Source organism: Battus philenor, unplaced genomic scaffold (assembly GCF_028537555.1).
Source record: "Battus philenor isolate CCGP_79_NKW_IND1 unplaced genomic scaffold, ilBatPhil1.0.hap1 SCAF_8, whole genome shotgun sequence".
NCBI lineage: Eukaryota > Metazoa > Arthropoda > Insecta > Lepidoptera > Papilionidae > Battus > Battus philenor.
In genome coordinates this window covers 2,306,017-2,329,121 of record NW_027181748.1, presented here as the reverse complement: position 1 = coordinate 2,329,121, position 23,105 = coordinate 2,306,017, and the positions used below count along the sequence as shown (strand labels likewise).

The following is a 23,105-nucleotide window of genomic DNA, read 5'->3' as shown; positions in this document are numbered from 1 at the left end:
GACCCATGCCTTTTAATGGGCGTCTATCCCACCTTGTGGCCCACTGTCCGGCGTTCGGAAGACTGCGCGCAGTTTCCGAATGCCGGATGGGCAAAAAGATAGAGGAAAGGAATATCTCGGCCATCATGCAAGACGAAGGGGAGAGAGAACGCCTACTCAGCTACTGCAGGAAGGTGGTAATAAATGCAATAGGTAAAAATAAAACGAACACTAAAATATAGAAATAAAAAGAATAATACGTGTTAAATATTTGAACAATAAATAATGTTGCAAAATAAAATAGTAAGGAAACCTAGAATGTAGTGGTTGAGGATGAATGTATGGCTAATGGAATGAAAGAGAAAGACTGGGAAAATTGTAGAATGAAAAAAACAATACGACAGATAAGATGATATATGAAAGAGAAGAATGATAATAATAAAAAAATGAATAAATTACTAGAAATAAAAAGTCCCTGTCCCACACGAGATAGGGGAACGAGAGGTCCCCAACAGCGGGGACTATTAATAAAAAAAAATGGGCGTCCATCGGCTATAATGGTGGTGATAATTAAAAAGCACACTTGTAGCTTTACTTCAGATACTTAATATATACTGATATAAAACTTATTCAATTTATAGCTGCCACACTACACAGTGCTTTCTCTGAATAACCGTCTCGTTTTATATGCGACTCGCTTTAAAGAACACCTCAGTGACAAACGTCGACACAACAAACTGCGTGTTATTCGATACGGCGTACGACTTTGGATATACTTTATAATATATTATTTCCGCGAGTGTATAAATAGTAATATAATTTTGTCAATAAAAGCCTCTCAGGAGTCTCTACAGATAAACCACGCATTACACCAACTTACTCTCAGTCACACAGGGCACAACACTCAATCACTAACACCACAGCTATTCCGTTTTCACCACAACGCACTCTGTTACGAGTATTCTGCACCAAAGCCAAAGACAAGTAATCTATAGGGAAGGCTAATACTTTGTAGTGAGCGACTTTAAGTAAGAGCTATAGTCATGTAACTTTGTCAATAAAAACATTCCGTGATAGCGTTCCGTATGGAACAATCATATAATTTATTTTCATCAAGTCTTTTATTGCATTTAAATAGAGAAAGTCTATCTATTCCTAAATGTATATTTGAAATAACTGTCTGCTTTTTGTTCACATTTCATATTTTCTAGGTTCGGGATAAGTTTTAACATAAAAACTCCCGTATTTTTTAGAAGTGCATACAAAAAAGAAATTCTAACGTAAAAAAATTATATTCATTTGACGACGTTTTTCGCGGAAGTAACTATCGTATCCTAGACAGTTTCTAATTTTGTAGTGACTCATTACTCGAACGCAATATCAAATTTTCTAGAAAATTATTCTTAACCAAAACATATATAGCATTTTTTTTGTACATAAACACTATATACAAGTGATTTTCCCGTATATATTGTTTATGTGCTTGTTCATTTTTTTTTTTCGAGAAATCATTAAAGCTATTTCAATGGTTTATCTATAGTCTAAAAAAAATAAACTATTTTGTTAGTAAGACATATATGTACTCGTATAAATAAAAATGTCGGTCTCACTTTTCTCTTCACATTTTGAGATATTTTCAAATCAAAGTGTTTTCCATAATAAGCCAACAACTTAATCCTAATTACAGACAAAATTGATCATTTTATTTTTAAATTGTAGCAATATTTACTATCGTGTGGGTTTGTGTGCAATATATTTATATCATGAATTAACTACCATATAAGACGATTTATAAAAGACTAGTAATATTAAATATTCCGGCTTATAAAAAATGATTAGTTATAGATATATAAACTTTAAAGGGATGAACGTAAAACTGTAATGTATTTGCTTTCAATATGGTATACACCCTGTCCGAAATATACCATGGTAATATGGTTACAAAAATATATATGCGTAATGATAATAGTCAAAAACCGCTTTTTCAAAATGTTTCTACTATTATTTTCTTTTTATTATAATCCTTTTCTTTCAATTTTTTTATCTGTCCATGCAGAGTTCGAAATGTCAGAAATTATAGGCATGTCGCATTGCCGTACAAAAAATAAATTAATGTAACGTATTTCAGAGTGATCACTTTATAGAATATGCTGAAATAGGACTAAAATCTTTTTGCTGTCAAATTGGGTACATGTTTACAACTTTATATCATACACTTACCTAATCTGTATACATTATAAATATATCGAATCAAAAATGCTTTAATTTCCTTGCCATTATTAATTCATGCGAGCATGATGAACTGATTTTTGAATTAAATATCGTACCCAGAAACTTAACATATAAAAATTTTTGAGTTGACTAAACGAAAAGCTAAAATTTAATATACAGTAAAGCATATATCAATATAAAATATTGACAATTCTGTTTTAAAAGTAGAATACAATGAACGAAGCCGTTGTCTTCAAACCGGTTTTACACTGCGCAGCAGGGCGAAGTTCTTTCCAGGTATTACGCCGCTATCCACCTCTAGGAATATCTCTGCGTATAAGCGAAAATATTCAACGTTTATTCAAAATAAACAAGGAGGTTTTATTATTTACTGTCAAACCGAAAGGAGACCTAAGAAAAAAAAGTAATAGACTTGACAATGACATATTGTTTAATATGGTAATTATATACGTTATTTGTAAACAAAAAGCTTTAACGAATTTACACCTATTTCCAATCAGCCTGTTTGAAGTGATCAATCTGAAATATGTTACACTGATTTATTATTTCAATTCGAAAGCGACAAGCTTATATTTTCTGGTGTTATAAGTGAAAAATTATTAATTTTAATACGTAGTAATCCGGTTTTTGAAAACGCTTTTTAATATTTATTATTTCTTAAACTGTAATTTTTTGTATAGAATTTATATATTATATATATTCACTTTTTTTAACTTTTTCACTAGTAACTAATCACCCGTATTTTGAGCATTTTTATACCATTTAAAAACGACGAGACACAAATCGGCAATGATACGTTCTCCCATTATATTACTGGATAAAACGATTATTAACAGAAAGTAGGTTAAAAATAAATTCGCGGTAAAACCATTACTGATCTGTCATCTAATTTTTTTTTAATAAACGGTTATATACTGTCAAATAACAAAAATGTATGCCATATTTATTATTTAACATGAAACATGATTTGTTTTCAACAACTAAAATATAAAGATATCTTTAAAATATCCCACGTTGCCTATATCGCTTATATTAGATCGTTTAATTTTACAGAGATTCTCTGGTATTTTAAACCACTTTTTTGTATACATTTTATTGTTTAATCACAACTCGCAGTATATACCTATATATCTTGTGATAAAAGTCGATTAAAAAATCTTGTATAATTGTGTAAAACATAGTGAATATATGCTTAGTATGTGGATTTCTTATCAGTAAGCCCAAAATTCTACCGATGGCGAAACTTTTGTATATAAATGACCAAATATTTTAGTGGAAACGAATCTTTTCTGTCGTTTCCAAGACTATAGTAAATATAGATAGAATTATTTTACCGAAGTCTAACGAATAAAAAATAAACGACACCAAACGTTAAGCCACTGCGGAGTCGCGTCTATGATTTTCTAAACTAGACGTGACCAGTATTTATACGAACGTACTTTCCGTAGCTTCTCTTTGTCGACAATCTTTACATATTTGTATATTTTAAAGAAATATATGTGGGATGAGGCTGAATAATATGTTACCTTTGCTTTTTAAATATTTTTGGCGCTCTTTTATGACAGATGGCAATGGGAATTATTGAAAAAGTAGGAAAATTATGAAGAAATATTTTGTTTTTAAAAGATATATTTATTTATATAGTAATTAAATTAAAATTCTTTGAAAAGAAAAATGAAACGCTGTCAGTATACTTGTACAGAGTTTCCTCAGTCGCGCGGCCATGAATTATAGTCCCGTTGCACTTCAGCCGTTACTCAAAATCCGTCATCCGTCAACAATAAAATTATTTTGGCGCCGATCGGGACTCGCGGGTTAGCAATTGGCCGATAACATATGTAGGTTGAAGTAAGACATTTACATATTGATTCACATACATACTGACCATACGAACACATGTGACTTTAAAAGAAAAAACGATGTAGCCCTACTGTCCACACGCTTTCAATGCCATAAACGGAATAGATCTGGAGTAGAAACAAGTTCGAAATTTCTAGAAAGTTATCGATAAATTACGACAATCTTTTTTCAGCTTTTTTTTTATTTATTGACAATATTTCTTATTCAGCTACAATTATTTAAGTGTTTAATTGTCTTTTGGAAACAAATAACCCAAATACGTTGTTTTAGAAACCTTATATTCTTAATTGACGTGGATATATTATTGTGTAATTAAATCAACAAAATTCCAGCGTCGCGTTATCAAAAATGGTCGTAGGCGGTCATTAGTGGGAGTATATATCTATCATCAAACATTGTTATTACAGAGCTCTGTTAACCGCTCTTTTGTAAATAAGAGAAAGAGACAGCGAATGTTGTGGGCGTCAACAATCGCGAAGAAATAAAGATGCGTTTACACGTGTCTTTTTTATATGTAACAATATATTTATATACACATGATTATTGGTCATAGGTGTAAAAGCTAAAGATGTGAAGGTATGCTCATTTCCTGTTAGTTAATATAAGGTACAGACTATCCAACAATTAATGGCTTGAAAAAATAATAGCGCAATGATAATAATATGCTATTTCAGAGTGATCACTTTATACAGTGCGAATAGTCAAGGAGTGGAACAACTTACTGGCCTGATTGTTTCTAGCCAACAATGACTTAGGATTCTAAGTCTAGAGTGAATAGGTTTCTTCTAGGCAAACATGTAACATGTTAGACTTCATCATCGCTACACATCAAGCGAGACAGAGGGCAAATGCTTTACTTATAAACAATAATAAAACGTAGGCGTAAATGCTTCAAAATACCTTGCTGACAAATGAGCAATACATATCCTTTAAAGCTTTTACACCTAAAACCAATCACCCTGTATATAATCCAAAAATCCCCCATCATCTAATTCATTCCTAAGATCCGAGTTCCTCACATATTATATTATATTATACATAATTAGTCTATGGCTTTTAACATAGGCTCTACCATATCCACAATGTCTAAAAAAAAGAAACAATAGATATTAGTTTAAAAATAACGTTTAAGAAATGCGTCCACGCCGTGCAAACGTCAGATGGAAATTGACATTTCGCATCCGTAAAAACGCATTTTTAACCAATCATAACTAACCGATGAGTTTTATATTAGCTTAGTCTAGAATATTATAACATTGGATTCTTATTAACTTAAAATTAATTTCTTCAGTTTTTTAAAAAAAAAACATTTGTTTCCAATAGTAAAGGACTAAAATGTTGGCTTGATATCACATATTATATAAATAGATATTTTAAGAAGCTCAGCAACTGTTGTAAAAACATGCGTATTCTATATTGTAGTGTCGCAACTTGCATTCTTTACATATTTTTGTAGTTTTGAAAATATGGTGGAAATGTAGCTACCAGGGGTCCACCGGAACAAGCTGAATCTAATAAATAGTCTACGAAAAAAGATCTGGCAACTTTTACTGTAAACTGCTTTAAAAACATTTTATTTTAGAAAAAAAAATTCCGATGTAAAATTTTGTTACTGGCATGAAACGAATTTAAATTACTGATAAAAAAACAATTAACTTGCAAAAAACAAATTTTCATTTATTTGATAAAATTATATAAACGTACAATCGGCGTATATTCATACATAAAAATCTCTCCATTGGAGTCACAATAAATGTATCGAATTTCTTACGAGTCACGTAGTGCCACCGACGCCATCTTGTTTATACTCCCGCGCCTGCTTCCTTCCATTGTCCTTTTTAATTTTTTTAAACATAATTTTTTGCGATATAATTATGAATTCCACTTTCTTTTCAGGGTAAATAAAAAGTAACAAAAATGCAAATGTCAAGATTTATTTTGCAGCATCACCTATTGTTTCATTTACAGATGTCCCCATGTTCATGTGCCATAGATGTAATATGTTACCATTACAGCTAAATAAACATAGAATAGAAAAATAATTCAAAGTTTTAATTTGTAAAATTTTGGATTAAAATGCAGACATTTCAATATCCAATAATAAGCAATAAACAGTAGCATGATTTCATTGGAGAATAATTTTTACAGCTTGTCAGGTCACATATTTAGAGCAAAAAAGATTAATAACCATAAACAATAAATAAAACTTATGACTTTAAAAGGTCCGGCAAATGAGGTTTTAGTTGTATTATATAAAAAGTACCCATTGCATTCCAATTTATGCAATAAGTTTACAAGATAAGACATACACTGAAGACCAACTGATTACAATTAAAATGATAATAAATAATTACAATATTCCTAGCCTTTAAGTTAAAATAATTTCAATCTAAAGATATAGTTTGTAAACTATTAAGTGTATGAGTGATAAGGATCACAGGATGAGGTTGTAGGACTGCAGGAGGCAGTTGTATTGTGGGGAGAGGCCGTTGACGAGCTCCGCAGGGCTCTGCTGGCAATGCATGAGGTGTGGCAGCTGTCCTACGTAACACGGCACCACCTCTCATCACACAAGTGATACCAGCACGCGGATCACAGTTCTCATTACCACTAGGACCCTCATCATCTGAACACAAGTCAATCACTTCACAGTCATTATCTAATCTTTTTAATGGGTCTGAACTCTTTGTGTCAACCTCCATTGGTTGATCTGAGTCAAACCCATCAACATACACAATGTCCTTTTCTTCTATACACATTTTTCTAGCAGCTTCTCTTTGCAGCATCTCAATGCACTCCTGTATTCTCTTCGGTGACATTCTTTCAACCCTTACAGAGACAGGTTTACACTTTAAAAAAAGAAGTTGACTCTTTAAATCCAGTGACCTCTTGTTTCGCTGATTTGGGAAACTATATGTTCTGTGCCAATAGTCGATAGGCCTCCTATATCTTACTGGGTATTGGTTGTTTTTACTTTTACTACCTACACTTTTATTTAAAGGGGTGGATGTGCAGCAAAACCTCTCAATCCTCTCCCTTGAGTAAGTCAAATCTCTTTGGATGTTTGTTTTAGCACTTCGCAAGTAAGCTAATGAAGAGAATGGGTAAGGTGGGCCTCTGTCAACATTGGCAGCAGTTCGAGCATTTTTAGGTTTTGTGTCTGTATCAACATTTTTAGCACTAGACTCCTGGGTAAAACCATGGGTAGGTTGCAGTTTTAGAGCAGAAATGAATTCTGCTAAACCACCACTACATGTATTTAAAGGTATGTTGTCATTATTGCACAGCCTTTCATGAGCTTGTAAAGTGTCTAAATTGTCAAAGTGACTATCACAATTGTCACAAAGGTAAATATCGGCAGACCTCGCCCGCAACTCTTTTTCCAAAGACTCCCCCCTGTCGTAATAAAGGTTTTCATTTCTGAAGGTCACTAGGAGCCGACCGCTTGGTCTATAGTACAGAGAAGTGGTGTGGTCGCGATTGTCGACGTATCTGAGACGCTTGCGGGGATACCGCGCCAGTTGCGCGGAAAAAACCAACAAAAACGCGCTCTTATGATGGTCGTAACATCGCCTCACAAGATTTTTGAGCCTCGCTTCCCAGTCCTGTGGCACTTCTGCCGGCTTGACAAATGGATGAGAAAACTGGACGTTTTCTGGCCACCAAGGCGGTTGTCGTATATCTTTGGCGGTATCGTGTCCCCATGAACATGTCACCATGAAAGTTATGAATTTCTCAAGCTGACTCGCAGAGATTGTGGATAACGCCGTCGGGTTGCCATTTGCAAGCAGCAACGGCAGATTGGCTATCATGGCTGGTGTAGATTACAGTCATCGCTCAGTGTTCACTGCTTGCGCTCTCGCTTTCCTCGGCAACACACTAACGGTTAATACATCACGCTCCATTATTAACATCCTTATCAAACACATCGCATAATGAACACATATGGCTTGATGTCAACAACAAACTTAGCCAACAACGATATAATATTTTGTTTAGTAGTAATATTTTGTAAAGCAAAATGCAGAAAGTGAGCGCGTTCGTTAACTAAAACGAGAGAGATCCATAGACGCACAGATAAAACTCTCGCAGGTCTTTGTGACCATTTATGACGGCTACGCTTCACAGCCAAGTTACAAATATGAGTGACAATTTACGCACAGAGTTTAGCCACAAAATGCACAAATTGATTTTAAAAACAAAACATATTTAAGTAAACGTTAAGTATTGAGTAAATAAAAATTAACTTTTTTGGTTTTGTACCTAAGCTCCCTATTTCCAGAAAACATTCGAAGAATTCGTCTGGTTATGATTACCTAAAAACACTTTTCTGATAACATTATTAACATTTGCGTATATGTAAGAGTTTTCTAAATTTTTGTAAGTAAAAAATAAAATTACTGATGTTATAAAATTGCTATTTATAAGTTAATGAGTGTTATTATCACTTTTGCTGTTTATTTAGATTGTACGTTGCGTTTTTACAACTGTCCTGAATTACAGTTAATATTGAATTAATATTGAATAAGCTATTTAAATAAAAAAGTACAGTGACAATGTCAATGTACTAAGTCATAGACTATCATCTTTATATTGAAGCATTGTCAGTGTCATTTATTTGTCAACATTCTGAGTCTAGACTACATTTAAACGAAAGAATCTTTTTTCAATGTAACATAAAAGGACACTTTCGAAAGTACTTCGTTTACACCTGTTACGTATAAGTACAAATATCTTTATTTCAATAAACACACTATGTATCTTTAATATAATATGGTTAGTAAAGATTCATTAATTTATTAAAAATCGCTTTTTAAACTTCAATTTATATTCTGATATTGATCTAGGAGCAGAGTAATGAAGATTTTTCAACAAATTCACCCTCGAATAACCGCACAGAGGCCGCGGACTATGAGTAAGTAACAATGTTATCAGATTATAAATATTGACTTTTTCTTTGTTTATTTCTCTTTTGGACTTAAATGCCTATCGTTAGGTAAATATAATGATATATTTGAAATGGAATAAATTTCTTTTAAAACACTTTATTTTTATATGTTAACTGCAAACCATTTTTCATTGTTATTGACATTTTATATAGAATTATAGAAGTTAAGTTTATTTTCTTATGTGACATTTAGGCAGCTTTCAAAATTTATTTGTTTTTTTTTTTAATTTGATTATTTCCTAAGATTTTCACTTTAAATACAATTTCCCAAAAGGTTTAGGTTCTATCCTGAGAGTGTGACCCATAAGCTAATGATTTATTTCATAATGCTATTTATAATGTAAAAGAATTAATGTTCTGCCTATATGCCTATTTAGAAATGGAAGTATAATGCAGAGGTACTCAACTTTTTTATAGGCACCATAAACACATTAATCAGTGTTAAGTAGGCAATTATATTTTAGATTTTTCTAGTGCATATAATTTAATATTTCTTAATATTTAGTGACATCAATATCAAAATTGTGAACTTGGCAGTTATAGGATGTGGAGAAAATTAGAAGCAATAATACCATGTATAAATATATAAAATTAAATGTACATTATATGAGCGTCCTGACTTTTCAGAGGTGCTTATAAAAGCCTCTTTTATACAATAAATAATTGTTGCAATGTATTTGTAGTTAATCACTACAGCAATAGTTTATTTAAATTATCTTTTTTATTAATATTTATTATAATGAAAAACAATCAAGTCTTTTTATCAACCTGATATAATAATTTTTAGATACATAAATCTAAATATTACACTAGAAGTTGTTGTAGTTTCAGCCTAAGGATGCCCCTGCAAGACTTAGGCCTAACCCAAAGATATCTATGGGGGGATATCATAATAAGATATAAGAGAAAACCTTTAAAGGAATGTATAGTTGCGTTCATTTGCTGTCAATTTATGATATACCATTTTTAAAAATTAATGTTTTCAGAAATAATAAACAATGTTGTGATAATATTTTAAGAAAAAGTACATATTAAAATTAATTATTGTTTACTACATGTCCCTATGTATTTTGTACGGGCAGAACTTATTGACCTGTTGCATTCCAATATAAAAAATATATTTTCTGAGTGATAACTTTGCTGTCACCCCTTTAAGGCTTTTACACCAGTAACCAGATATCCTGTATACAGAGTGGGACACACCCAAATTTATTAATTGATAGATAAATTTGACCACTCTTTCACTTTATGAAAATAAATAAATAGATATATCCACAAAATAAAGAGGCTGTATGTTGTGAGGCTAAAACATAAATTATCGTTCCAGCCCCTAGACACCCATTGCATGATATAGGTCTACCCCAAAGATATCTATGGGGGATATATCATAATTGCCATACTTTGCAGACGGGTTGGCAATCAAATTGTGGTATTATGGTATGCAAAGTACACCACTGTCCATCCTCTTAAAACTTGTTTGTGAGCAATAGCAATCCTATATAATTAATGCACAAGTAAATTATGTCTAAGACTGCATCTCAGGAATCAAACCCATGACCTGCAATCTCAAGTCGTTTAATTGTTTTGGGCTATCACTGAAACATAAATATATATCAAAAGTTGTTTTTCAGTTTAAACGATGCAACATGGACCTTGGAATATTTGAAGACAGCTGCAATCCAGCTACGTCTGGTGAGGCCAAGGAGTTTGGCCTGGGCGATCATGTTGAATGCCCTTCCGCAACCTAATAATGATATTATATCCAGGTAAGAACGTTAGAACTCTTGTATACATCGCCTGATTTTCGTAATTCTTTTTCAATATATAACTTTTTCATCTCTTATTGACATCAAACTGATTCTAACATCTGTTTGGAAAATAAATGCTTCATCTATGAAAAGATATGAAAGAAATTTATTGAGATTAAAATTTTATGTTTTTAAACAATATTAAAATACATATATGTGATAAATTTTAATAATCACTTCTGAGAGGCATATTCAGACATGATAATTGTGTTCAGGAGATACATGGAGTTATATCCTATACTTGATTATCTTGTGGCAGCTGTTCTTACCTTTAACAATGCAGAATGCATGTTTGATGTTAAGAGTCAAAATGATTTGCCCAACCACCTAATGACACTACAACCTTTTGTTCTGGGCAGTCAAATTTTAAAAAGCAAATTCTTTAAACGGAATATATTATATCTTCACAATTATTTTATAGCTATAACTATATTATTTGATAATGAATAGTCATATATAAACTGAGATTGCATATCCAGAACCATTTTAGTTATTTTTTTAGCAATTATTAATTTAATGATAATAAAATGATCACTTGTGTATATCAAAAGAATAATGTCAGAAGAGCCTAATTCTATCAATTAGAATCAGATTGAACTCACCCCCCTTTCCCCCTATAAGGTATCCTTCAACTTCAACTTAATGCTATGAGATATGAGGGTCCCTAACGCACCCTGGTCTGATAATAAGCGTCACAAAAATCAAACTGGGTATTTTTTAACTAGGGTAATTAAATCGTGAACTTTTTTATATTTTTGAAAATACTTTACGTAGTAATAGAATGTTTAACATGTTAAAACTAGAAAACATCACATGAAATTTATTCAGAATTGGTTATCGAGTGTACAAGGTTGGCTTCCAGGTGTAAAGCTTTAAAGCATTTCGCTGATTAATCAGCTATGTATATCACCGTTTATATATATGAAATAGTAATTGGTATATTTTATTACAGTATTAAAGCTCATAGGAAATTGTATGAAGACCTGAGAAACAAATTGTCTATGGATCCTCGGGCCGTCATTGACGATGATCCGCTTTCGCAAAATGATGAGGTATGCATAATTTTTTTTATAAACTGAAACAACATAACAGCAAAAGAACACGTCTGCACAGTGCAGACGACGCCAGCAGACTGATATTTTTTATCCATGTAAACGTTTCCTTGGAGAGCTTTTAACTCCTAAGTAATAAGGAATTAACTCCTGTATTTTATTCTAATTTTAAATATGTCCTGTCAAATTCAACATATGATGCGGTAATAATAAACAGTCTCGCTTTTGCTTCTTTGAAGTAAAAATATATAGGTTAAATATACATAAAATACGGAATTTCCCAGAGTTGTTAAAATAACAGTAATCTTCCATATATCACGATAGATTAGTTCTGTGTTGTACGAACGTTCTCATGTTCGCAATCATATGTCCCCGTATAACGCGATATGTAAAAACAAACTATTCCCCATTATTTTTTCTCGTTAAAGGAGAATTAAATCGCATTTCAAACAATGATAGGCTGCTCTTCAAAGACCTGGAAAACAGAAACACAATTTTTGTGAAATATTTATTTTTTGGAGAACGTATTACACCCATGCAAGGTGATTTTTAAATAGAACAAAACGTCGGTAAATCAGTACTTCGTCTATGATGCTTACTAGCGCCATCTAGTAAGTTTTCAGAGAAAATATGATAAAACATTTCTATGTATTTATCACGCATGTAAATAAACTATTTCATATTTTTACTTATTATTAAATTAAACTTAAAATATCATTTAACACAAATCGATTTAAATCTGGCAGTGCAAAGATATAACGTGAGAAATTAGTATAGAGGGAAACCTATTGTTACATGAGAGGCATGTAAACTCTTTATATGGAAACGAATTATATAATACCGTGTTATAAGAAGGATTACTGTAATTTGAGGACCTGGTATATTGTTCAGATCACCAATATTTCTTGTGAACTGATGACATAGTCAAAGTCACAGGAAGTAGCTGAATCCAAGCAGTGGAAGATCGGTCTTCGTGTCAATCTTTAGGGAAGGCTATGACTTATAGTGACTGGTAGCTGACATGATGATGATATTTGTTCTATTTCACTTTATTACACGCCAGAATGTTCAGATAAGATTCTTGTCTTGTCTCAAAGGACTGGTTTCCACAACCAAGCGATGTTTTACTATGGGGTTGGTCATAGACCAGCTAACAAAGAAATTCCAGTAGACTCGAAGTCAATCTTTACCTCTGGAAGCCATCAGAAGTTATACAGATGGTCAAACAAACAGATAAACAAGTCTTATTTATTATGGAAAATTATTACAAAACATTTATTATGGAAAATTATTACAAAAATAATTTATTTATTTCAGAGTGTTTGGAAACAGCACTTCTGTGATAAAGAACTGAAAGCCCTAATACTGCAAGACGTCGTGAGGACTTTTCCAGACGAAGTCTACTTCCGAGACAAGGATGTACAGGAACTAATGGTGAGGAATTGGAACATATAACTTAACGTGACTTCTCAGCACTCCATGGATCATATCCGCCGCGTTGTACGGGGGCCGAGCACCATGCCCGAGGCTGATAACCCGCGTAGCAGGTTCCAGGAAGCCTCCTGGCACTGTATCAGTGTTTATCTTTTATTCTCTATCTCCATAAAGTGCGTTGCCTTATTAATCTTTGTTTTATCTGTTACGAATATTGTCAGGAAGCGATTATTTTGTGTGATAAGGCCGTCCATTGTATGTCAACAAAGTAAAATATTTTAAATATCTTTTTTATTTTTCTTAGCCGTTTCCTTATGACCGAAGGTCGTGGCGAATCATTTTATTATCTGTTACCAATTTTTACCCAGCTTTTTTAGGTTTTTTGAAAGCTTTTAGAAGCCATATAGGATGTTGTAAGCTTTTGTTACTGCTTCAGTCCATCAAGTAGGAGACCAACCTCCACCATGTATCTTCTACATTGCCAGCAACTATAGGCCTCTCCAGAGTATCTGAGCTCCTGTGCAATGTAGTCGAAGTAATTGGGTATTTTATGCAAGCAAACTGTGGATAATCGGGTCTTTATTCTGATCTCTTTTCTTTTTGATTAGTATAGTGTTTATATATTAGTATAGTTCACAAGACTCTTAACATTTGCCACAAACACCTTATCTTCTTAATCTGGTCGCATATCTTCATTGCAGAAGCTTGCGGTCTTTCTAGAAATCCTTAGTTGAAAATTTGACGAGTTGCCTCCATAGGTCTTTATGACCAGCTTTTCTGAATGATTCCGTTATTGTTTCACCATACCCACTAAGTCCGCCTATCGGGTTGGTCACCCTCTTGGTCTTTTCCCCTCTACTTTTACGACAACCAGCTTATCGAATCTTCTTGGATGCTTTCGAGCTATGTAGCTGAAGTAAACCAGAATCCGCTTGTAGCAGATAATGGGAGAGCCTGATGCTTATACGAATTTGTTCGACAAACAGATCTGTGAATGCCAGATCATACGCAAGCATCACATTTCAAGTGTCGATTTTTTGGGTCCGCCGTGCAGACTGTCCAAGAATTCTTTGGGGGAAGCCCCAGAAGAAGAAGAAGAGACTGATGATGCAGAAGTTTCGTTGAGCAGCTATGATTCTATGTGCAAATGATATATATGGCCAGTAAAAAACTTAATTATACATTCTCAGGTTCGCGTATTGTTTTTCTGGGCCCGATCTCACTCCATTGGCTACAGACAGGGAATGCACGAGATATTAGCTCCATTGCTCTTCGAATTACACGGGGATAGGAAATACGCACCAGAAGATCTCAGGTATCACAATACTTAGACTTTCTTGCAAACTTTTTTTTTCTAATAAAGGTCAAATCAAGGTTACTGACGTAGCTGCAAGGATTTCTTGTCTGAAGTAGCAATGGTCGGGACACATCGTGTAACCGATGGCTATTGGGACAAAGAAAGGAGATCCGTAGAAGAATCAAGGTTACAGACGTAGCTCCAAGAATTGCTTACCCCTGGAGCAAAGAAAGAAGGAGATACATAAAGGAATAAAGGTCACTGACGTAGCTCAAAGAATTGCTCATCTGAAGTGACAATGAGCGAGGCATATTGTGTGACCAACGGTCGTTGGGGTGAAGGAAGAAGAAGATCCATAAAAGAATCAAGGTCATAGACGTAGCTCCGAGAATTGCTTATCGCACGTGGCTGTGGGTACATAGTGCAAGTGACGGCCGTTGTGGCCGAAAGGTTCTTGACTAGTGACCATGAGCACCAGCTCGTCTAGTGAGACGCGGTATGGTTTAACTCCATTAACAGCCATCTCTGAAGAGCAATCCTCAACTAACACTCCGGACTTCCTTAAAAACGCCTTGTCATTGGTCGCCATCTTGATCAATTTCTAAGTGTTGCCATATATAGTTTTCCGAAGTGCCTACATTTCTAAGCCATATGATCATTTACACTGTAACCCAAATTCTATCGGTATGAAAACTACTTTAAAAAACATTAAAGGTTTTTTTGTCTATGGTCTAAAATATTTTTTTCTTTTTCAGCGATACGCTCAAATATTATTTAGATAAGGAATACTTGGAACATGATAGTCAGTATGTATTATTTATATAATATATTTAATTTACTTTTGAAATGAATTTAAAACTCGAAATAGCATATATTATACTAATACAAAATAGCTTCCTATAATATAGATAAAGGGATTGGATATATAGCTCATATGCTATCAATTAATATATAATATATTTTAACCAAAAATCAATGCTTGTAAACATAATAATAATGTAGTAAAATAAAGTTATTTCAAAATTAGAATTAATTAAAGTTTAAATCATTATGGTTTACTATCTGTCTTGAAAGTTATTGTTCTGTCTAATTATAATATAGAAAATAATTAATATATTTCAGAGTGATCACTTTATAAAGTGTGATTGGAAATAAGTGTAAAGCATTTTGGGGATAAATTAAATATACACCTTTCAAAAGTTTTAAATCTATAACGGATCATACTGTATATATCTTTTTTAATTTGTTACCATTGTCATGGGTACTATTTTCTTCTCATTCGTATTTAACTCATCCTGTATATTGTATATCATGGTATTACTGTAGTAGACCAAGTTAGGTAAAGTTCATGTATTTCTTGCAGCATGCTCTTCAATGCTGTTATGAAAGGTGTGGAAAAGTTTTACTCTACTGGTGATGTGTTGCCCTCGTTTTCTGGGAGGCTGCCTACCTCTAGATCCGTTCACGTGAGTTATCAATGAAAAAAATATTTATTCTTTGGAATAAATTTTTATAAGCACTTTGGAATGTTCTAGTCATTGATATGACATAGTTTTAAATATATATGTATAAACTACTGCCAGGTTCGAAATTCGATTCTATAAGAATCTTGAAAGAAACTCGATTGTTACACTTTTAAAAATAATTTTTGTATATTTTCCTGTTTAAAATAGTCTATTTGTAGTGAAAATCACCATGATACTGTTACGTAACTAGGTGGGGTTCTAATTAAAATACCATTTGTGTTCAAAAATGTGAGTATAATTACCATTCTCGTAGTTTTGCGACTACGCGAACACTATACTGTAGTTCCGCGAACACTATTACTGTAGTTCCGCGAACACTATTACTGTAGTTCCGCGAACACTATTTACTGTAGTTCCGCGAACACTATTGTAGTGCCGCGAACACACTATACTGTAACTCTGTGAACACATTCACGCTACTAACTCCACTTCAATCTACATTAATGTGCCGACTATCTCTTTGTTATCGCCACGAGAGATGCAGTAAATTGTAGAACTCACGCACATGAGTAAATTCTAGAAGATTAGACGCTGGGTGGAGATGTGAGGTAAAGGAAAAAAGCCTCCTGATGAACGAGCCTCTATTGTAGTCGGTATTTTATCTAATCACCTGCCAGATGCAGTGATAATTTTCAGGAAGATACTGTCAACCACAAAAAAAGAAAACTTAAATTACTCAATGTCATTGAAAAAAAAAACTATTATATCTTTAAAAATACTTCACACTGTAATACGATACTTTTATATATGTTAGAACTAAAAACACCGTCGTAGGTGAAGTAATTGCTCGTCTGAAGTGGCTGTGGAAGGGCACAGTGGCAGGGCATATCGCTCGGGTAAACGATGGCCTTTGGGATGGAACGTTCAAGAATCGTTACCAAGAGCAGGTGGATATGGCGTAGATATGGTGTGGATGTCTGCAGCGAAAGACGGGTTGTCGTGGTGATGTTTGGGGGAGGTCTATGCCTTGCAGTGGGCATCTATAGGTTGACATGATGATGAAAGTCGTATTTTTTAAATATTTTAGAGTCAAAACGAAGTGGTGCGGTATCTGGAGCGAGTGAAAGAGGAATTTTTGGTGCCGCTCGACCACGAGCTGGCAACACATTTGGCCGAATGCAATATATCTATGGAACTGTTTGGGATGTGAGTATGGCTGAAATTGAAAAATATGTTGATTTTGTGATGACAATAAGCTATAGCTATGTAGTATATCAAGCTATATGGCATGAAATATTTAAAACTTCTAGGATCTTCTTTGGTAAGTAACGAATACACTAAACAAAGGTTATTATATTAAATACATACAGTTCATTTAATTTAATTTTTTGGCAAAGGAGAGCTTGACCTATTTTAACATTTCCCCCCCTCTCTCTATCTCTCTCATATATATATATATATATATATATATATATATATATATATATATGTATATATATATATATATATATATATATATATACATATATATATATATATATATATATATATATATATATATGTATGTATGTATGTATATAAGTGTGTGTGTGTGTCTGTTTATCCAGGCCAATCTTTGAAATCTCGGTGCTGATTTAAGATTGTTTTATACTGGCAGACAGCTGATGTGACAAGGTAAAGGCAGTCCTATAAACCTAGAAAAAAAATTACTGCCTTCCGAATGCCCACTTTTAAATGACAATTTCACCTTTTTAGTATATGTGTATAATTATTAATGTATATAGTTATTCAATATATTGGTGGCAGTCGTTGGTTGCGGCTGCTATTCGGAAGGGAGTTCCCCCGAAGCGAAATACCTCATCTATGGGGCTTCATCTTCGCCGACGGCCCCATGCTGCCTAATCTCCACTTCATCATTGTCGCCATGTTGATATCTATGAGAAGTTCATGTAAGTAATTTAATCTACTCACATTGCTCAAAGAATTTTTTATTGTTTTTAGATTTACTTACTTTAATTTAAAAAAACGATTTGCATTCCAACATGCAAGAACAGAAATCGTATGTATAAAAATAGAGTAAAAATTAATGCGTTGTTGTATAGTTCTTTCGCGTTAAGCATTAGTGAATCATTGTCTGCTGACCTACTCACGAATCGAAAACAATCAAATCGTTTATTACAAAGTCAATTTCACAGTGATCAGTATCAAGCATAAATTCGTTCAATAACGACAATGATAATTCAATTTTTAACGCAAACGGACTATACTTATATAAACAATAATTGATGAATTCTGGTAAATACTATGATATAACGAAAAATAGAAAAAGAACGTGATTAAGATGCCATGTAATTACGTACTGGCAACCGCATGAGGTCAGACAACCTAGTTGAGGTTCTCGAAAGATGCTGTCGCTTCCGACCGGTGCTATTAGAAATATCCAGCAGTGGGTGCCCTATGGCTGAAACTATGATGAAATGAAAGGCAAGTGGAATAATCTCACAAGAAATAATATTGGCGTTAGATTTTTATTAGCTTCTTAAGTTGTATTACGTTAGTGTTGGAGCCCGAGGCAGGCGCGGCGCTGTCTGCGCTCATGAGGCCGGCGAACGCCCCGGTCGCGTACGTGTGTGCGCTTGCGCAGCACTTACGGCGACCACTTGACTACCCACGTCCACCGCTACCGCCGCCGCCCCCACCAACTCCTGTCTCCCCTCCACACGAGTGAGTCGTGCTTTTTACTCTTTTTAAGTCAGTACCGCAAAGATAGTTTTTAAATATTATCATTAGATAGCGTTGCATGTTTTGTATTTTGATTATATTGTTATGTTTAATATTATTAATACTAAAAGTCTCGTTTTATACGGTGGGTACGTTCTACAGAAAAGTATAAAAAAATCAGATTAAACAGTCTTTACTAGCCTTTAAAAATTAAGAATATGATCTCCATATGTTTTTTAACATCGCTTAAAACTTAACGTGTTAAAATGAAATTAAAATAATAATAATATATATATATATATATATATATATACATTATAGCTTAGCCTATATAGCCTATATATATATATATATATATATATAAAGAGAGAGGGAGAGAGAGGGAACTATTAAAATAGGTAAAGCTCTCCTTTGCCAAAAATTGAAATTAAATGAACAATATGTATTTAATATAATAACCTTTCTTTAGTATATTCGTTACTTACTAAAGAAGATCCTAGAAGTTAAAATATTTTATGCAATATAGATATACTATATAGCTATAGCTTATTGTCATCACAAATTCCACATACTTTTAAATTACAGCGTTACTCACATCCCAAACAGTTCCCTATATATATATGTTTAAACAATAGTTAAAAAGTTTTTATTGAGGGTAGATGAATATAAATAAGTGACTTGTTAGCGAACGACGTACAGTTGGCACAAAAAATAAAGCGTTTCTCATTGACCCTTGAAGACGTTGTTATGATGTTAGGACATAAGAGGATATTCCCAATAACTGTGTTGTTTTAGAAATTACGAAAAATGGTGTAATTTATTGAACCGGTTACATTATTCTACGGTACCAAACCTGGACACAATAATATCTGCACAATGCTTACTTATCATCACCTTATGTTTAATCACACCAGGTCAACGTGGAATCGAAGCCGTTACACGGAACAGTTAGAATACCGAGCGGAGCTGGAATCCGGGTCGGAAGGATCGGAGGGTGTGGCGGAGGGTAGTGACGTGGCACGCTCGCTAGCCGCTCTAGCTTTGCTGCGAGCTCGACTACCCCCCGCAGCTGCAGCTCTAGCAGCTGCACTACCCCACGCCCCACCAGCCGCAGCGATACCTCTGCGACAGATATTACAGGTATGTACTGGTAGTGAATTAGAAAAAGTCGGCTACCTGAAGTATACATTTCCCTTTCTAATCACCGTGTATAAAGTGATCACCCTGAAATATGTAGTGTAATAATATTCCTACATAAAAAGCCGCCATATGCGAGAGTTCCCGCAGACGTCGTCACAACGAGTGGGCGAGACGAACAACCTTTTGTTCGTCTCGCCCACTCGTCTCGCTCACTCGCACGGCGTGCACGATACGCGCTCTTGCTTGCTCTTGGCAGGTAGTCAAGGCTCAGCACGTGCGCCCGCGGCCGTTGCAGTTCTCGGGGAGTCGGATTTAAACCAGGGAACGATGCGCAACCGCTCGTAGGCGCATTGTTCATTTTCCGGGTACAAATTATGTTAATTATTAAATAAAATTGTTTTTCCACATCACAGTAGCGATATAAAAATAAATTTTATTAACACCTTTTTATACAAAAAATGATAACGTTTTTATTGTTTTTAGATAGGGTATACTTATTTCTAGGTACTACATTAACTGGCTGAAAATGCGCTATACATTTATTTTTTGAAGCCTTTACACCTATAACCAACCATCCTGTACATGTAGTCTGTCCTTAAACGTTATCACAAGTAGAGTTATCAATAAAACTACAATAACCGGCGATAAATATTGCACATCGACCTTTGGAAAGAGACAATCGAATAATTTCGACTTCGTAGAGCTTTATCTCTGTCGCACGAAATACGACTGACAAAACGTCACATGGGTAGTGTGGGACAGAGATAGTGCTCTACGAAGTCGAAATTATCCGATTGTCTCTTTGTTCGATGTGCAATATTTATCATCAGGTACTGTATATAAAGTAATTACTCTGAAATATGAAACAATGTAAAAATACATTTTATTAGCGCTTTTTCTTACTATAATTTGAATACGTTATTTATTGTTTTTTAAACCATTGTTTCTAGATAAGGTTACCTTTTTCTAGGCACTACATTAACTGACAGAAAATATGTTTTACATTTTCTTTAAAGCCTTTACACCTATTACCAATCATTCTGTACATGTAGTAAGTTAAATATTATTACAACGGTAATTATCAATATAATTAAAAGTAATGGTTTTGTAATATATTTTTATTAGAATAGATATCGACATAAATTAGTTTATGTCAAAATTTATTAAAAATTGTTTACACAATCATTTAAGTCAGTATTTTTCGATTTTTTGTGCAATGTCCCAACAAGGCCTTTCTAAAATTCTTACACATCCTATGTAACATATAATTTTCATATTAAAGCGAAAGGGTTAAACTCGTGTCGAGTCCTTTCTAATTGCCCCCTTGTGGGACGTGGATCACACTTTGAGACACATTGTTTTAGATTTTCTTTTTGAGTCACTGGGAAGTATGACTTTGGTTTGTCCAGATTTCTGTGAGGTCTAATACACAATTTAGTTTCCTAAACCAACCATATTATGTAATCCAAACTATTGAAGCGTGGACTGGAGGGAAACCAATCTTCATGTCTAATGAAATCAAAATGTATTATTATTTAATTTTAAAGCAAGTGTGGTTAGCTTCTTAGCCTTGTGTGTCGGTACAAATAAAGGCAAGATTTTCATATGTATGTACGAGTATATATAATATCTCTTTATATTACAAAAATCATGGCATGAAATACCAATACATCACATTTACCAGTACCATATATATATATGACTATAATAATTCAATTGAAATAAAATATAGAATTCTATATAGCTTTAAGAATTAAATGTTTGTCTGAGGTAGCGATGGGCGGATGACGAGCCGGCGATACGGCGTGGGTAAGCCCTTCACTAGGTGAGCCCACGGCATGATCAAGGGATAGTTTCAGGATGCAGGCACTGCGAGGACCTTATATCGGCTGATATAATGATGTAATAGGCATTTATAGTAGGTTTATAATTTAATATTTATTATATTTACAGTTTTTACTTACATTTTGCAATGATGGATTTTTTAAACAGTTGGCGGCGCTACTGCAGTGCCGGAATCACGCACTAATTGACGTGGAAACGGCTTTGGAGGCTGCAGAAAACCAGTCAACAGATGCAGTGGGTCAGCATCAGATCGTTCCAGTCCGCTTTCAACCACAGCGACCTAGCCCCATTAGGCCAGTGCGTAAGCTAATGGAGGTGCCTCTCAAGGTCTTTCATCAGGTCGAATGCCCGCAAGCATCTGACCTGCCTTTCCTAGACCCATTACGAAACAGGACAGAGTGACTACGTAGAAAATTATTTCTCTTTAGTTATTACAATTGAAGTTAATGTGCTGTGAATTTATCTATGGTTAAATCAAATTATTCTACAATATTTCGTTTCTTGGCAATTTTTTGTATTGCTATTATCATTGTTATTAATCATTACGTTTCATATTTTGATCAATATGTTATAATGTATATAGGTATATATTCGCTCTCTCAACCATGTTGCTATTTTAAAAATTATATTTTTTACATACAACATTTTAATTTTATATTCATTGTATTAAGACATGTATTTTTTTTAAAATACAATGTTGTAATTATTAATTTAAGTATAATCTTGCATATTTTTGAAAATGTACAAAACTTAATTCCATTTGTATTTTTCTGACGTATGTGTACTTCAACTCCCGTATTTCTTGATGCTTAATGGTAGTCATATAAATCTGGCAGTTATGAAAGTAAAGGAATATCGTTCACTAGTCTTTTAATTTACATAACGTTTAACGTTTTACCCTTTTGTCGTTGTACATATGGTTTAAAATCTGTTTAAAAAATATGATGAATTTTTAAAACAATGAGTATGAAAATCTATATTTGGTGTTACGTTTATGCTGTAAAGATTTAAAGGTTTTATAAAATATTTTTTGTTTAAAATCAAATAAAATAAATTGAGGTAATGAAAAACTAGCGTGAAAACCTATATTTTGTGAAACCATGTACGCGTTTAGCGACTGGAAGTGATTTACCACCCGAGAAGGCTGACAAGGAATAATCTTACTAGCCAAAAGTGATCGGAGAACGTGAGTTCATATATGTATAATAAGTATTTACAATTTACACGACCCTAAAGCTACGGTAGCGAACACATCACCGATGGCGTCCGAATTTGAATTCGAAAGCATAAAAATAATTAACTATAAAAGTATAATGCCAGCGA

General features: G+C 33.7%; 2 protein-coding genes across 2 annotated transcripts; one reads left to right on the top strand and one right to left on the bottom strand.

Annotated features, from left to right (window-relative positions):
* Positions 1 to 5,989: 5,989 nt before the first annotated feature.
* On the bottom strand, positions 5,990 to 8,166 carry ova (ovaries absent). Its single transcript, XM_068775069.1, has one exon. It carries the CDS (start codon positions 7,881 to 7,883, stop codon positions 6,456 to 6,458), a length of 1,428 nt encoding a protein of 475 aa, XP_068631170.1. The 5' UTR covers positions 7,884 to 8,166; the 3' UTR covers positions 5,990 to 6,455.
* A 544-nt stretch (positions 8,167 to 8,710) lies between these two features.
* Positions 8,711 to 22,605, top strand: TBC1D5 (TBC1 domain family member 5). The gene is made up of 13 exons (XM_068775169.1): positions 8,711 to 8,847; positions 8,919 to 8,986; positions 10,651 to 10,785; positions 11,780 to 11,879; positions 13,197 to 13,313; positions 14,504 to 14,628; positions 15,366 to 15,416; positions 15,974 to 16,076; positions 17,164 to 17,282; positions 17,883 to 18,025; positions 18,635 to 18,800; positions 19,712 to 19,937; positions 21,930 to 22,605. The coding sequence occupies exons 1-13, from the start codon at positions 8,845 to 8,847 to the stop codon at positions 22,182 to 22,184; spliced, it is 1,611 nt and encodes a 536-aa protein (XP_068631270.1). The 5' UTR covers positions 8,711 to 8,844; the 3' UTR covers positions 22,185 to 22,605.
* The last annotated feature ends 500 nt before the right edge of the window (positions 22,606 to 23,105 follow it).

Coding starts and splice junctions, on each gene's coding strand:
- ova (XM_068775069.1), bottom strand. CDS start 7,883: ATGATAGCCAATCTGCCGTTGCTGCTTGCAAATGGCAACCCGACGGCG.
- TBC1D5 (XM_068775169.1), top strand. Junction 18,801..19,711: donor CCTGTCTCCCCTCCACACGA/GTGAGTCGTGCT, acceptor TAATCACACCAG/GTCAACGTGGAATCGAAGCC. Junction 19,938..21,929: donor CTCTGCGACAGATATTACAG/GTATGTACTGGT, acceptor TTTTTTAAACAG/TTGGCGGCGCTACTGCAGTG.